At 43.9% G+C, this 15,008-nt stretch overlaps 1 protein-coding gene across 1 annotated transcript; it reads left to right on the top strand.

Annotated features, from left to right (window-relative positions):
* Positions 1 to 2,901: 2,901 nt before the first annotated feature.
* LOC124667258 (ABC transporter B family member 4-like) lies at positions 2,902 to 10,772 on the top strand. Its single transcript, XM_047204561.1, has 12 exons — positions 2,902 to 3,159; positions 4,776 to 4,830; positions 5,299 to 5,474; positions 5,572 to 5,793; positions 5,914 to 6,152; positions 6,243 to 6,768; positions 6,857 to 7,130; positions 7,232 to 7,850; positions 7,940 to 8,168; positions 8,931 to 9,197; positions 9,531 to 9,794; positions 9,882 to 10,772. The coding sequence occupies exons 1-12, from the start codon at positions 2,902 to 2,904 to the stop codon at positions 10,524 to 10,526; spliced, it is 3,774 nt and encodes a 1,257-aa protein (XP_047060517.1). The 3' UTR covers positions 10,527 to 10,772.
* Positions 10,773 to 15,008: the final 4,236 nt, after the last annotated feature.

Consider the following 15,008-nt stretch of genomic DNA (forward strand, 5'->3'; position numbering starts at 1 on the left):
AAGTGAGAAGGATAGAAGAAGTACGAGGTAATTGAACGTCGTACTTGTACACAGAGGTCGACCCTACACTATTATTGGGGACAAAGACCTCTCCTGAAGGGACCAACATCAATCTGAACAAGGTGGTTAATTATATGCAGTTGGCTCCATTAGCATGGCCAAAGTTTAGCTATAGCTTCTTCTAGTACTTGATTTGTCCAGCATGCTTATTATTATTACTAAATGGTAACCGTTGGGTCACGAAAAGCAGCAAACGTAGCGAATAGAGATCACTCCTCTAAAAAGCACGCACAGGCACCCAAGTGATCAGCTACATTATTATTTTCAAAAATAAAGATAACTCCTGGTGTCTGCATCTGCATGGGTCGATGCACACAAGCAATTATCATTAATAAATATTGCAAACGATGCGAAGCATTGATGCTTAACAAATGTTCCAAGAGGGAATGATAGAAATCAAGTGATCAATTTCTTCATCTTAGTGGAAAAAAACCAATACGTTTTGTAGATATTTCAATTCTGAGAAGGAGAAAGATGGAGAGGGAATCAATCGAAGGAAAGTCTTTGTGTGTATATGAAATGCAATGCTCGTGTGACAGCGTGAGCAGGAGAGATCGCTGGGGATCGATAGACATAGCCACATAGCTAGGGAGGGGAATGCCAGCGAGGAAGAACACCCTCTAACACTGTGCTACTCGGTACAAGTTTCAGCGCAGTATTTTCTTTGAAAGAAAGGCAAAAGATTTGCCTTAATTCATTAATAGCGAAGAAGATTTGGTGGTCCAAATTCAAGTTTACAACCACACCGAGGAAAATAGGTTTACACACCCGCCATGAAAAGACCCAAGTGCTTGGCATTAGCAATAACCCATGTCTTAGCTTCCGACTTGATTCTATCGAAGTCGATTGTTGGCATGGTGCTCACATGCTTGAAGGTTCTTGCGTTTCGTTCACTCCAAATTTCACATGCCACCAATATAAGAATGGTGCCCATTGCTTTCCTTCGACCATCATGAGCCAAGGCGACTGAGGTCCACCAAATCTCAACATTGTCAAACTCATCCCAAGAAGAGGCGTCGAAGCGTGAATTTGTAGCAAATCCTTAACCATCTTCCAAATACAGATGGAGTAGCGATAGTTGAAGAGAAGGTGAGAAGCCGACTCGTCGTGACCCCTACAAAGAGGGAAAATTCTACCATTGGGCCATCCCCTCTTCTCGAGGAGATCTGCCGTCCACACCCGGTTTTGAATTATAAGCCATGCGAAGAGATTCCACTTGGGAAGTGTCCAAATCTTCCAAACAATGGAGTCCATAGACGATAGAATAGTCCCGACAAATTGTGCCTTATAAGCCGAAGAGAAAGAGTAGGGCTCACCGTCCGTAATCTTCCAAATGATGGAGTCCTGAACATCATCACATAGATTTAATTGCAAGGTGAAGGCCCAAAGATTGGTGAATTCTTGTAGGTGTTGGACCGATAGGCCACCCGAAGTATCAAGGTGAAGGACCCAAGCATTGTTGGTGATGGAATTCCGGACATTCCACATCTTCCTCTTGGAGAGCGCAAAAATGGAGGGGGCAATGCATTTTGGGCTAATACCATCCGTCCAAGGGTCATTCGAAAAACTTGCATGCGAACCATCTCCAATTGTGACCTTAGTTAGGGAGTGGAAAAGCTCCATATCCGCCGCGTTGCAAGGGTTCTCCATCCCAACCCATGGTTTATCCGGGGAGGACCAAGCAATCCAAGGCCAACGTAGGCGCAAGGCCCTACCAAATTTCTCCATGTTGAGAATGCCAAGACCACCAAGAGAAGTCGGCGGCAAACCGCCTTCCAATTGACTTTGCATTTTTCACCGGTGGCTTTTTCGGAAATCGCCCAAAAGACGCTTCGGATAAACTTAGTGATAGCTTGAAGAGGCTCGGCTGGGACATCGAGAGCGGTGAGCGGGTATATGGCTTGCGAAGTAAGGACCGACTTGACAAGAGCCTTTCTCCCGACAATGTTGAAGTATCTGCCATGCAATGGCACAAGGCGTGCCATCACCTTATCCTCGATATATTGGAAGTGTGGTCGTTTTAGCCTCTTCACCCCAAGAGGAAGGCCGAGATATTTCATAGGGAAGTTGGTGATGGCGGCTGGAATATCCCGCAGCACCTGGACACAGTATTTATCGTAAGAATTTCCCAAGCAAGGCCACGGGGACGCAGAACCGAATTAAAACCTCCCTTGCCCGATCCACCGATCCAGCGGCTACGTTTGGCAAAAGATGCCAAGGCTCGGGGTTGTTGATGAGGGGCAAGGTATACATATAGACAAACAAGGAATCGTCATTCCCTGGCTGTATCTAGGACCTTCTGGCGTTTCTTGGCATTTGTTCACAACTCCCAACTGAAGCCAAGGCGCACAGCTAGTAGCTCGGTCGATCGTCCTCTTCGAATCGCCTCTGTCGCTGTTTCATTACTTGCTCTTGGCCAAGTAGTTATCTTCTGTTGAAATAACTAAAATTACTCAGCATAAATATCAAACGAGTAGTACAACTTGTAGCATAACACTTGATAATAACATAGCATAACATTGGGCTGATGGTAACACCTACCAAACGAGTAATTCAGACCAAATATTGGAACTAAAATGTAGGCTAAATCATAGCAGAGGGAGTAAGTTACACTCGATGGTGAAGTCGGTAATTAATCAAGATATTTCAAGGCAGTAATAATTAATCAACAATCTGTCTGCGTTGCGTGATTGCCTCAATCTGGCAACAGAGCGATACAGCGGTACTCCCGCTTGGAGGCAGCATTGACCACCCCAAGCATCCAACCCCATAAATACTCTGCAGAGACTAGTAGAGAAGTATCAGACTTAGAGAAAGCAGTGCGTTGTGCCCGCGAGCAAAATGGACGCAGCGGCCCCGGGGACGGGGACGGATGGCGAGACAAAGAAGGAGGAGGTCGGCATGGATCGCGGGAAGAAGGTGTCCTTCACGGGGCTGTTCCGGTACTCCGACGGCACGGACCTGCTGCTAATGCTAGTCGGCACGGTGGCCGCGTTGGCCAACGGCATGTCGCAGCCGGTTATGACCGTCATTTTCGGCGACGTCATCGACGCCTTCGGCGGCGCCACCACCGGCAACGTCCTCAACCGCGTCAACAAGGTGAGCATGTCTCTCTGCCAACCACCTTTCCGACCAGCTGGGCTTCTTCTCGCTGAGAACGGCGTTCCTTCGGGCTTACCTTGCTCCATCGAGCTTGGCCGATGCCTTTACTCTCCCGAGAAAGCTCCGGCAAATCTCGTCGACGTTTCTGCACGAACTGGACAACATGTTTGGCTTTTTGGCGCTTGTTGCATCTTTTGTTCCTTACCTTTTCAGTTTTCCCTATAGTTTTGCATTCGCATCCCATTTCTATCTATTAATTTTCTTTCCACATGGTCTCTCCTATCTATTTTCCCCCAAGCATACAGGTTGTTTTCTTAATTTTTGAGCCTAGTTCAGATAGACGATTTTGCAATGGTTATCCACTTTTTTGTGTGAAAGCTACGTTTGTGAAGTTTCTTTTTTTTTTTTTTTTTGCCAAAAAGGACTAAGCTAGGCCCATATATAAATGTCCCACGCATGGAACCGGTATTAATGCCGCCTTTAGTACCGGTTCGTAAGGGAACCGGTACTAAAGGCTTAGATGGATGCCCATTTTTCTACTAGTGTATATTAAAACCAACCCTTATAAAAACGTTCTTACAAGAGAAAAAATAAAACACAAGTTTTTGAAAAGTTCAGCACTATCTTTCTCCTATGTCCCTTGAGGCCGCTTGGCCTCCGGGTAGCGAATTAGCTCGTGTGAGAGAAAGATTGAAAAAATTCACGCGCTTGTAGAAACAGCGATCGAGAAATTATTGACGTAGACTAGAAGGTGCCGACGATCACGATCTTGAGAGATCACCGTCCCAAAGAAGCTATAGTACCAAGATGAGCAGGGAGATAATCCCAACTCCGGCTAGATAGAGTGGAGGACACAAAACTCACAAATTTCCCGATGAAGTTGTACTTGGCTGAGATTCATCAGGCGGAGGCAGAGGCGGAACTTGAGGATACCCGTACGCGGCGACATCATCTCTTCTAAAGAACGTCGTTGCCGTAGACACACTTACCACACCCAGCTTAATGCCTGGGAAACGACTCCAAACTTCAGTCCGTTGACGATCCTCCGAAGAAGGGCATACATATAGGGAATAGGGTACGTTGCAGGAGTTTTATTCTCATCACCGTTAATCATCTTTCATCTGAGTCAAAGAACTCAAAGACCCAATACGATCGGAACCTGATCCGACGTTACCCCCACCCTCCTGTAGTGGCCGGTGGAGGGCAGCGGCGGCTGAGAGTGGATGTGATGGCTTACTGATCGCCTCTCAACCGTTGCCTACGTTTGTGAAGTACTGAAGTTGCTTGCAGATTATTCCAATTCATTGAGATTTCACATGACATTAAAATAAGAGATAAGCACCCACCCATAGACGGTGGAATCTTTCCATGATCAAGGATCCCAAGCTCCGCCCACGAGAATCTTGCAGTATTTTTCTCCTGAAACTTCGAAATGGGACAGAGATGATCCACTGTCACATCTGTCTTATTTATTTATTTTTGAAACGATATACTATCGGACATGGTGTTTTGATTCGTACTGTAGGTCTAAATATATATTGATTTATTTCCATGCACCGAAGCCAATAAACAAGGGAATAAGTTCTCACCCTGTTGCCATCTCGTTTTTGCAGGCGGTTCTAAACTTTGTTTATTTGGGCATCGGAACAGCCGTAGTCTCCTTTCTCCGTAAGTATGAGCAGACTTTGTCAAATTCATTGTGTTTGCACTTTGCAGTACCTGCTGGCTGCTGAATGCTGATTATAGTTGCAGCTAGTAACTGAACATGATTGACATCTCAAGGAAGCAGAGTAATAATGAGTTTAGTATAAGTGCGAGAAAAAGACAGTTAATACCCTTTTTGGTTATTTTAAAATTGCTACTTTTCATCGTGGTGCAAAGTTCAAGTTGTGCTCCTAAAATTCTTTTCCAAAGAGTAAACTGTTGAATGTAGGAAGGAAAAATAGGGTCAACATGTTCTATATTTCAATTGAAGGTGAATGGAGAAACATATGAAAACTTTAACAGCAAATACAGCGCCAGAATTTTGTTGACATAGCCGAGCTGAAGGATAAACTGAAACAGGATCCATATTCTTATGCCATATACTTTTAATGTCAAGGAAGAATAACCGTCAAGCCAACTTTTTCTGTGCAGAGGTGGCATGTTGGACAATTACGGGCGAAAGGCAGGCAACGCACATTCGTTCTCTATACCTCAAATCTGTCTTGAGACAGGATATATCATTCTTTGACGTAGAAATGACAACTGGGAAGATAGTTTCAAGAATGTCTGGTGATACTGTGCTAGTTCAGGATGCAATTGGTGAGAAGGTAAGGAGTTCCTCCAAGTCAAATGAAGATCACATTAGTAAACTTGCGTTCATCACATTCCAACTCATATAGAAACTGACATAATTGACTAATGCAGGTTGGCAAGTTTCTACAACTCATTGCTAGTTTCATCGGTGGTTTCGTTATAGCTTTTCTCAAAGGCTGGCTTCTATCTGTTGTCATGTTGGCATCCATACCTCCAGTTGTAATTGCTGCAGCAGCAGTGGCAAAAGTGCTATCTACAATCTCTAGCAAAGGCCAACAATCATACGGTGATGCAGGGAATGTTGTTGAACAGACAATTGGAGCCATAAAAACAGTAAGTTTGGCTCACACATCAATTTAAATGAAGGCTAGTATAAACCTTCTCTAGGAAACTATGGGGGTTCTGCCTTCTTGAGTACTCACTAGGTATCTTGTGGCTATATCGGTAAAATAGGTTGCCTCTTTCAATGGGGAGAAGCACGCCATCAGAGCATACAATAAGCTCATACACAAAACATACAAGACTACTGTGAAGGAAGGACTTGCCAATGGCACTGGCATGGGTTCTATTTTCTTGATATTTTTCTCTAGCTATGGTTTAGTCATATGGTACGGTGCAAAGTTGATACTTAACAAAGGATACACGGGAGGAAAAGTCATCACTATATTGTTTGCTATCATGACTGGGGCAATGTGAGTTATTTACCTCAAAGTAGAATTCACATAAAAATGACGCTTCACATCGAATCGCCGATAGTGATAATTTCCAAATGTGTGTTGCAGGTCTTTAGGCAATGCCACCCCGTGTATGACAGCCTTTGCACAAGGACAATCTGCAGCGCATAGATTGTTCACAACAATCAAGAGGAAACCAGAGATTGATCCTGATGATAGGACTGGTAAGCAGTTAGAAGATATCAGGGGTGATGTTGAGCTGAAGGATGTGTATTTTAGCTACCCAGCAAGACCTGATCAACTGATATTTGATGGATTCTCCTTACATGTGTCTAGTGGCACTACAATGGCTATAGTTGGAGAGAGTGGAAGTGGCAAGTCAACTGTGATTAGTCTTGTAGAGAGATTTTATGATCCGCAGGCTGGTGAGGTTTTGATTGATGGAATCAATATCAAGAGTGTACAGCTCGATTCAATTAGAGGGAAAATTGGTCTGGTTAGCCAAGAGCCCTTGCTTTTTATGACCTCAATTAAAGATAATATAATGTACGGCAAAGAAGACGCAACATTTGAAGAGATTAGGAGATCTGCTGAGCTCGCCAACGCAGCAAATTTCATTGATAAGCTTCCAAATGTGCGTGAAACATTCAATAAGTTGTGTAAATCCAAGTTCTCGGGTTTGAGTCGAGTGCTAATTAAAATTTGCTTTTCTATTGTATCAGGGTTATGACACACTGGTTGGCCAACGTGGTGCTCAGCTTTCAGGGGGACAAAAGCAAAGGATTGCAATTGCAAGAGCAATCATTAAAAACCCAAAAATACTTTTGTTAGATGAGGCCACTAGCGCATTGGATGTGGAGTCAGAAAGGATAGTTCAGGAGGCACTGAATAGGATCATGGTCGACAGAACGACCCTTGTGGTTGCACATCGTCTAACTACTGTTAGGAATGCTGATTGCATATCAGTTGTTCAACAAGGAAAGATAGTTGAGCAAGGTCAAGATTCCATTCCCATAACACCCCTTTTATATATCACCTCTTTGGCATAGTTTAACTAATTTGAGCAATTTCCTACAAAAAATGTTTGTTTCATATAGGTCCCCATGACGAATTGGTGCTAAACCCAGATGGTCCTTACTCTCAACTTATTCGACTTCAAGAAAGTCGTGAAGAAGAGCAGAAAATAGATCGTCGAAGGTTGGATCCGATGTCTAAAAATACAAGCTTATCATTGAAGCGGTCAATTAGTAGAGGTTCTGCAGGGAATAGTAGTGCGCATTCTTCCACCCTCCCTTTCATGATGCCTGAAAAAAATGATACACATGGGGGGAATCAGACAGAGCTGCATGGTGATGGTGAGATTTCAACGAAAGCTCCTCTGGGACGGCTAGCACGTCTTAACAAGCCAGAGGTACCTATTATCCTCTTAGGATCCCTAGCAGCAGCAGTTCATGGAGTGCTTTTCCCAATGTTTGGCGTAATGATTGCCAATGCCATCAAAGTTTTCTATGCACCACCAGATAAGATGAGAAAAGATTCTAGTTTTTGGGCTTTGATGTGTGTTGTGCTTGGTATCTTGTCAATAATCTCAATACCAGCAGAGCTCTTCTTGTTTGGGATAGCAGGAGGGAAGCTTATAGAGCGCATCCGTTCAATGTCATTTCAAAGCATTGTGCATCAAGAAGTTGCTTGGTTTGATGATCCCAAGAATTCCAGGTTTCTTACAACTTTTCTCTTGGTTTCTTCATCATGTAGATTCTGTTAGCTTTACTTTCAGGAGCTAACTGCTGAATTTTATCTTACAGTGGAGCACTTGGTGCAAGACTGTCAGTTGATGCTTTGAATGTACGGCGGTTAGTTGGAGATAACTTGGCCTTAACAGTTCAGATTATCGCTACACTTATCACAGGATTTGTCGTTGCTGTGATGGCTGACTGGAAGCTCTCTTTGATCATCCTCTGTGTCATTCCATTAGCTGGTATTCAAGGTTATGCCCAAGTGAAGTTCCTGAAGGGTTTCAGTCAAGATGCTAAGGTAATCCATCAAACAAAGCCGTTAGGCTATTTTTCTAGTGATATGATATCTTGCAAATAATTACTACAGATAAATCTTACTCTCTTCAGTTGGACATAAGCACGCTGCAACTTTGACCACTAATTTACTGTAATATATTCAAAATGCACAAGAAAAGTTCTGCCTCTGTCCAAAACAACATCTTAACCGGAGAGAGTAATAATGTAGAGCATATCATGTTCAGTTTCTAACTGTCATGATAGAACTTCTAAACATTTAAATGCACAGGCTTTTCTACGGTCAAAAGATATTATTGATCACATTAAACCATTCATCAACTCAGCCTGCTTCACATCTCTCCTATGCTTTCACCCTCATCTGAGTTCCGCCTTTGCCGACATCATGCATCCACTTTCATGCTAGGGTAAATACCTATCATCGTGCACTCGGCTCCATAGCCAAACCTAGTCATGCTTTCTTTGTGACATGTGCCATGCACCAATTGATCATGGATTTTCTTGGAAGTGGTCAAATCATTTGGGTCAATTTAGTTAGCTTGTTATTTTTCTGTTGGAGGCATTTAGCAAGGCACAATAGGGAGGTGGGAGAGGAGGATGAACTACTACAAACTCCCATTTATATAATATTAGAATAATATAAAGATGGTTCGATCAAGTTTATAAAGTGCATTCTATTCTTTAATCATGCACAGTACTCTAGATAATTATTTTTTACTATCTAAAAGTTTGTTAAGTTACTGATAATGAATTGCTGGTTCTCTAGATGATGTATGAAGACGCAAGCCAAGTGGCCACTGATGCAATTAGTAGTATCAGGACCATAGCTTCTTTTTGTTCAGAGAAAAAAATTACAACAATATATGATCATAAATGTGAAGCATCAATGAGTCAAGGAGTCAGAACAGGAATAGTTGGGGGCATTGGATTTGGTTTCTCATTCTTGATGTTGTACCTTACATACGGTCTTTGCTTCTATGTTGGAGCACAATTCGTGCGCCATGGCCAATCAGATTTTGGTGGTGTTTTCAAGGTATGTAAATGCATTATTTCAGAAATGACATTTCTTCTTGTCCTTCAGATTTTTGGTCTTCTTCCGTGCTTTTTGAATAGCCGTTGTATAGTTGTTGTATAGCCGCTGAGTCGTTTTCCAAAAATCACGACCACTCGTGACTACACAGCGACTCATGCCGACTATACAGTGACTTTCGTCGACTATACACTGAGTCACAGCATTGGGGACTCACTTTGGAGTTGCGCCATAAAAACCATGCTTCTTCATATTAAAAAAATTCAGTCTTAATCCCTCCATCCTAAACAAGTTACTACTTCCACGAAGTGATTTCACATAGTAAGTAATCTGCAGGTTTTCTTTGCACTAGTTTTAGCGACTATTGGTGTATCTCAGTCAAGTGCATTGGCCAGCGATTCATCAAAAGCAAAGGATTCAGCTATCTCCATATTTGCTTTACTAGACCGAAAGTCTGAAATCGACTCAAGCAGCAATGAGGGTTTGACAATAAACGAGGTCAAGGGCAACATTGATTTCCAACATGTCAGCTTCAAGTACCCAACACGCCCAGATATTCAGATCTTCAGTGACTTTACCCTGCACATTCCCTCTGGCAAGGTTAGCATACTTTCCTATCCTCGTCAAACTTTTATATCTTCGACAGCAATGTACTTAGCAATTAACTTTTATTATGGTTTTATATAGACTGTTGCACTCGTTGGAGAGAGTGGTAGTGGAAAGTCAACAGTAATCGGACTGTTGGAGCGATTCTACAATCCCGATTCAGGTACCGTTTCACTGGATGGAGTGGAAATCAAGAGCTTAAACATCAATTGGTTGAGGGACCAAATGGGGCTGGTGAGCCAGGAGCCTGTACTCTTCAACGACACAATCCGCGCGAACATAGCCTATGGTAAGGATGGGGAAGTGACCGAGGAGGAGCTCATTGCAGCAGCGAAGGCATCAAATGCACATGGGTTCATATCGAGCCTTCCCGAAGGATATGACACCACCGTTGGGGAGAGGGGCATCCAGCTATCCGGCGGCCAAAAGCAGCGGGTGGCTATTGCGAGGGCCATACTGAAAGACCCAAAGATACTACTACTTGATGAGGCGACAAGCGCCTTGGATGCTGAGTCCGAGCGGATTGTGCAGGCTGCGTTAGATCATGTGATGGTTGGCAGGACCACTGTTGTTGTGGCGCACCGCCTCTCGACGATCAAAGGTGCTGACATAATTGCAGTTCTGAAGGATGGTGCGATAGCGGAGAAAGGAAGACACGAGGAGCTGATGGATATCAAAGATGGAGTGTATGCTTCGCTGGTAGAACTTCGTTCAGCGTCATCATAATACCTAGGATCAGTTTTGGTTCCTACCTCTGTGCACGTTGTACATCTTCCTTGACCCCTTTTTGTCGATGTTGCTGTAACTGTGCTCCATAACACTTTGAGACTTGAAGAGGAATTCGAGAGGTAACCTGCTATTTTCTGTACCCATGTAGTGCAAGATTGCAAGCGCTTAGTAGAAGGAACGGTTCTGCTTCAGATTTTGATTTTGATTTGATTTGAAATGTACATTTCGCATAACAATGTGTAAATGAGTGTAAAGTTGTAACTAATACCTATATAAATATTTGAACACGTTGTAAAATGTCAACATATCCTGTAAAATTAGAGGACGCACTAGCTGTCATTTTCAGATAGACTGCAGTTAAATGTCGAAGTGTTTCAGGAAATAACAAAAAAATTTCAAGACTTGCCAACGCACCTAGCACTATTTGCTACAAGAACGAAATACATTCAATTTTTCAACGAGGATGATGTGTACTTGTGCACCTGAGTATTACAGCAGAAACATAAGTTTTCACTCGTGCAATGCAACAGATATCATAGAACGCCCAGGGTTGTACCCCTATCCACAAAGCGCTAGACTCATAAAGTGAGTGTGAGTCTTCAGCTGGGAAGACAACTAGTGGAGATCGATGTGTCATACTGTTATCTTTGGAATCACAAACTTTGTCTGCAATTTACTAGCACAAATTTGTAGATTAAAAACAGATAGGTTCCTCCTGTGGAAGTGTCGATTCGCCATTCCCATTTCCGAAAGAGTAACAGCCAATCATTCACAGTAACAAAGACGGGAAGTCCAGGAATATGTATACCTTTTGGATTGGGTCAGGTCGGCTTCGGCGTGGAGTTGGAGGAGTTTGCTCCCGCAGGAGCTCGAACGTCCGCGTGACCGGGCCGCCGCCTCGGCTAAACGCCGGCAGGACGAATCTCCGAGGATTTGGTCTCGCGCGCCGCCACCACGCCCCCGCGGCAGTTGGCGGGGGAGGTAGCGGAGCCACTAGCAACGACGCGAAGGCCATCTCCTCTCTGTACCTGTACCTCCCACAGCCCTCGCTGCGGCACCGCACCGGCCAAGCGAAACGGCCTTACCTCTGAAAGCGGAAATACAGGACTACGTAACCCGCCTGTGAAGACGTCACAAAACCGTAGTAATGTTTATCCATGTAGATACATCTAAATTTTGACAAATTTCAGACAATTTTCGTGGGACAGAGGGAGTATGTATGTTTTGCTTCTTTGGTATAAATACCTCACGTGAATGACTGCCAGGAACCCACTCATCATCCCAGATTGATCTTATCACTTAGGCCGACACGCCAAATATGTCTTTTTGAAAATTTGGATAGCCAAGTGAAGGAGCTGTCTTTCTTTATGAGCGCATTAAGTAAGTCCACGGATGGAAAATAGTTAGTATGAAGAACTCTGGCACACAAAGAATCGGGGTCATCCAACAGTTTTTGAACTCGTTTAGCTAGCAACACAAGGTTAAAGCAATGCATATCTCTAAAATCCATACCTCTTTGCTTTTTTGGTACACATAATTTTCAGCACACTACCCGATGCATCCTCTTTCGAATAGCACCAGCATCCCACAAAAAAATTAACATCAACATAGTGGTTCCTTTAGTTTTGAAAACCAACATATCATAAGATGGGATATCGCTTTAAATAGCACCTCCTTTCCACCGTGAAGATAAAATCTTCTTCCACCCATTAATTATTTGACATACACGGTCTACCAAGAATTAACATGACTTAGATCTATCCGCACCGACCATGGCCGGCAAACCAAGGTATTTTTCCGTAAGTGTCACCTTCATAATATCCAGATTTGTGCATATAGCATCCCTATCATTCCCACTTGCATTTGGATTGGAAAAGATACTCGACTTTGATGTACTAACCAATTATCCAGAAGCTCAACAATAGGTATCTAATATATGGTTTAGACATCGAGCATCAGCCTATCTGCTTGCATTAAAATTACAGAAATCATCAACAAATAGTAAATTTTATACTGCCAATGCATCCTGGCAAACTTTTAAATCCAATCAATTCCCCTTGTGCTTCAGCTTGGGCCAAGACCCGTGAGCCCTTCTGCACACAAAAGAAATAGATTTGGGGATCGCCTCCTCGAAAAATCTGGATAGCCGCCCATACGGAGATCCTGACCGGAGGCCGTGAAGCTAGAACTGAACGGCTCCATCTCCATGGGCACGGAGCCACGCGGGAGAGGGCGGGCCGCTGGGGCGCTTACCAGGGGAGGGCAGGACGGTCTGGTAGACTGGTAGCTGCGGCCGCCTCCGGCCAGAAACCCGAGCCAGCCTTTTTTTTTTCTTTGAGAAATTTCCCGGAGCGAGTCTTCAACCACGACGAAGTTCAGCCTGGCCGGCTTCGGAGTTTGGGCCGTTGATCTGATTCGACATCATTGGGGTCCTCCCCTGTTTTCTTGAGGCAACACAGGCCCCTCCGCAGTCGGTCCGGTTTTGGAAAGCTTCTAGAGGCTTCTGTTTTCTGTTTTTCTGTTTTTTTTCTAACTAGGACTAGGACAATGCCCGCGCGTTGCTGCGGATGATCGGAATATGTTCACTTCAAAAAAGAAAACAAAAATAATTCTCTATCATTTTGCCCATATAATGAACTAAATTTCATCAGTTCTGCCTAAATTTGGAAGTTTGTAAGATGACCGTAGAAAAAGAACGAAGAATGCATACATACATGAAGATATAAGGCAGACCCAAATTTAATCTAACAGTAATAAAATGGGAAATTGAAAGATTTTGTTCCATAGTTTTTGGAAAAGAAATCGTGAGCGGCGTGAACCGAGGGATGAATCGGGGTATTGAGGGACTGTCCTTCCAGGATGGTCGCGCATGCAGGTTTTTTATGACGATCGGCAGGCAGTCACGCCGGGCGTCTTTGTTCGCTGGTAGTGGCCGTCCCGTGTGTGTTGTTAATCCTTTCCCTTGAGCTCCAGCCAGAGCTGAAACGGGGGGAATACCCCTTCCTCTCTCTTTGACTTGGTCTTTAATTACCCGCTTCGCGCCTTGTTTTCATCGCGGTGATATACTGCGTCGAATACTGGAGCAGAAGAAACAAGACAAGAAGATAAAAAAGAAGAACGGGAATGAGAAGACTATTTTTAAACAAATGAAAGCCTTGCCTCTCTCCGTTTGCTTTAGTCTTCCGTGAACGTGTACGAAAAAGCTGTCGTAAAGTTTCGTTGTTCGTTCCGTCCCGTGGGCAGACCGCAGTGTTAAGATTCGAACAGCATGCAGTTCATCCGTCTTCTTCCTTTCAATTGTGAATCATGCAAGGTGCGTTTAAATTACCAGCCAACAATCCTTCCTTTCTCAATGTCCAGCACATGCAACCTTAATCCTCCTTTCCTTTTAATTCCATAACCGGCAGCGTGCATGTCTACCTTATATGTCAAGGATCTAGACGTGGCTCTATCCCATTGTATTGCTGCTTGTTTCTACGGAACTGCGAACGTATATAAACAGGTGGGATGCAGTACAAAGAAACGAGGTGGGACTATTTAATCAATGCGTCAACTCAATATCTCCATGGTCCTGGGCGGTCTTGAGTTCAATCTATAAAAAGGCCACTTATTTGTCTAGCGGCCCATAAGAGAAGGCCCAGCACTCGTATAACGTGCCTCAATTTCGTGGACGACTATAAAACTGTATAGCAGCGATCCAGCCCAGTATCATTTGTTTTTTTTTTAATGCAGCCCAGTATCATTGACGGAGAAACGAACTCGCGGCCATGTTCGCAGCGAACAGGTACGTATAGAGTATCATTTAGCGGTGGCAGACGTTGTAATATGTTCTTACTCGAAAGGGTAAAATTGGAAAGAAAAATGACGGACGAAATTTTTGGGAAGAAACCTTACTTCCTTTATTAGTAGGTAAAGATAAGAACAATTTCAAAATCTGAATAATTTTTTAAATCCAACAAAATTCTAAATTTGAATATTTTCAATTTGTTTGAAGAACGTTTTTCAGAACTGAACATTTTTCAAATTTGTTTTTAAAACCTGACCCGGCCAACGAGGCCGGAGGGAGTTGCACCAGAGGTAGCGGCAGCACCTCCCCTACGCAACATCACCGTCAACGAGGTCGTTATCCTCGCTGAGGGGCGCATCCTCGTTCCGCCGGACTAGCGCCTCCCTCATGGCTAGAAGGTGAGCGCAGTGAGGTACGTTGCCCCCGCCATCCCAAGAACGGCATCGACCTCCTACCCTACATCTGCCGACGACGGGCCGCTCTGCCACTGTGAGAGCAAGGAGACCCCACCTAGGCCTCGTGGTTAATTTGAATTACCGTCCATCGAATTCTTCTATCAGCTGATCTGAGTTGTTGGTTATTTTTATTGTCTAGTAAAAAAGAGTGTCCCACGATGAAAACCTAGCCGCCTTCCTCTCGCCCCCTTTGCGCTCGCGCCCATTCTCTTCCTTCCGCTGCATCTCCATCGGTCC

The sequence above is a fragment of the Lolium rigidum genome, chromosome 6 (assembly GCF_022539505.1).
Source record: "Lolium rigidum isolate FL_2022 chromosome 6, APGP_CSIRO_Lrig_0.1, whole genome shotgun sequence".
NCBI lineage: Eukaryota > Viridiplantae > Streptophyta > Magnoliopsida > Poales > Poaceae > Lolium > Lolium rigidum.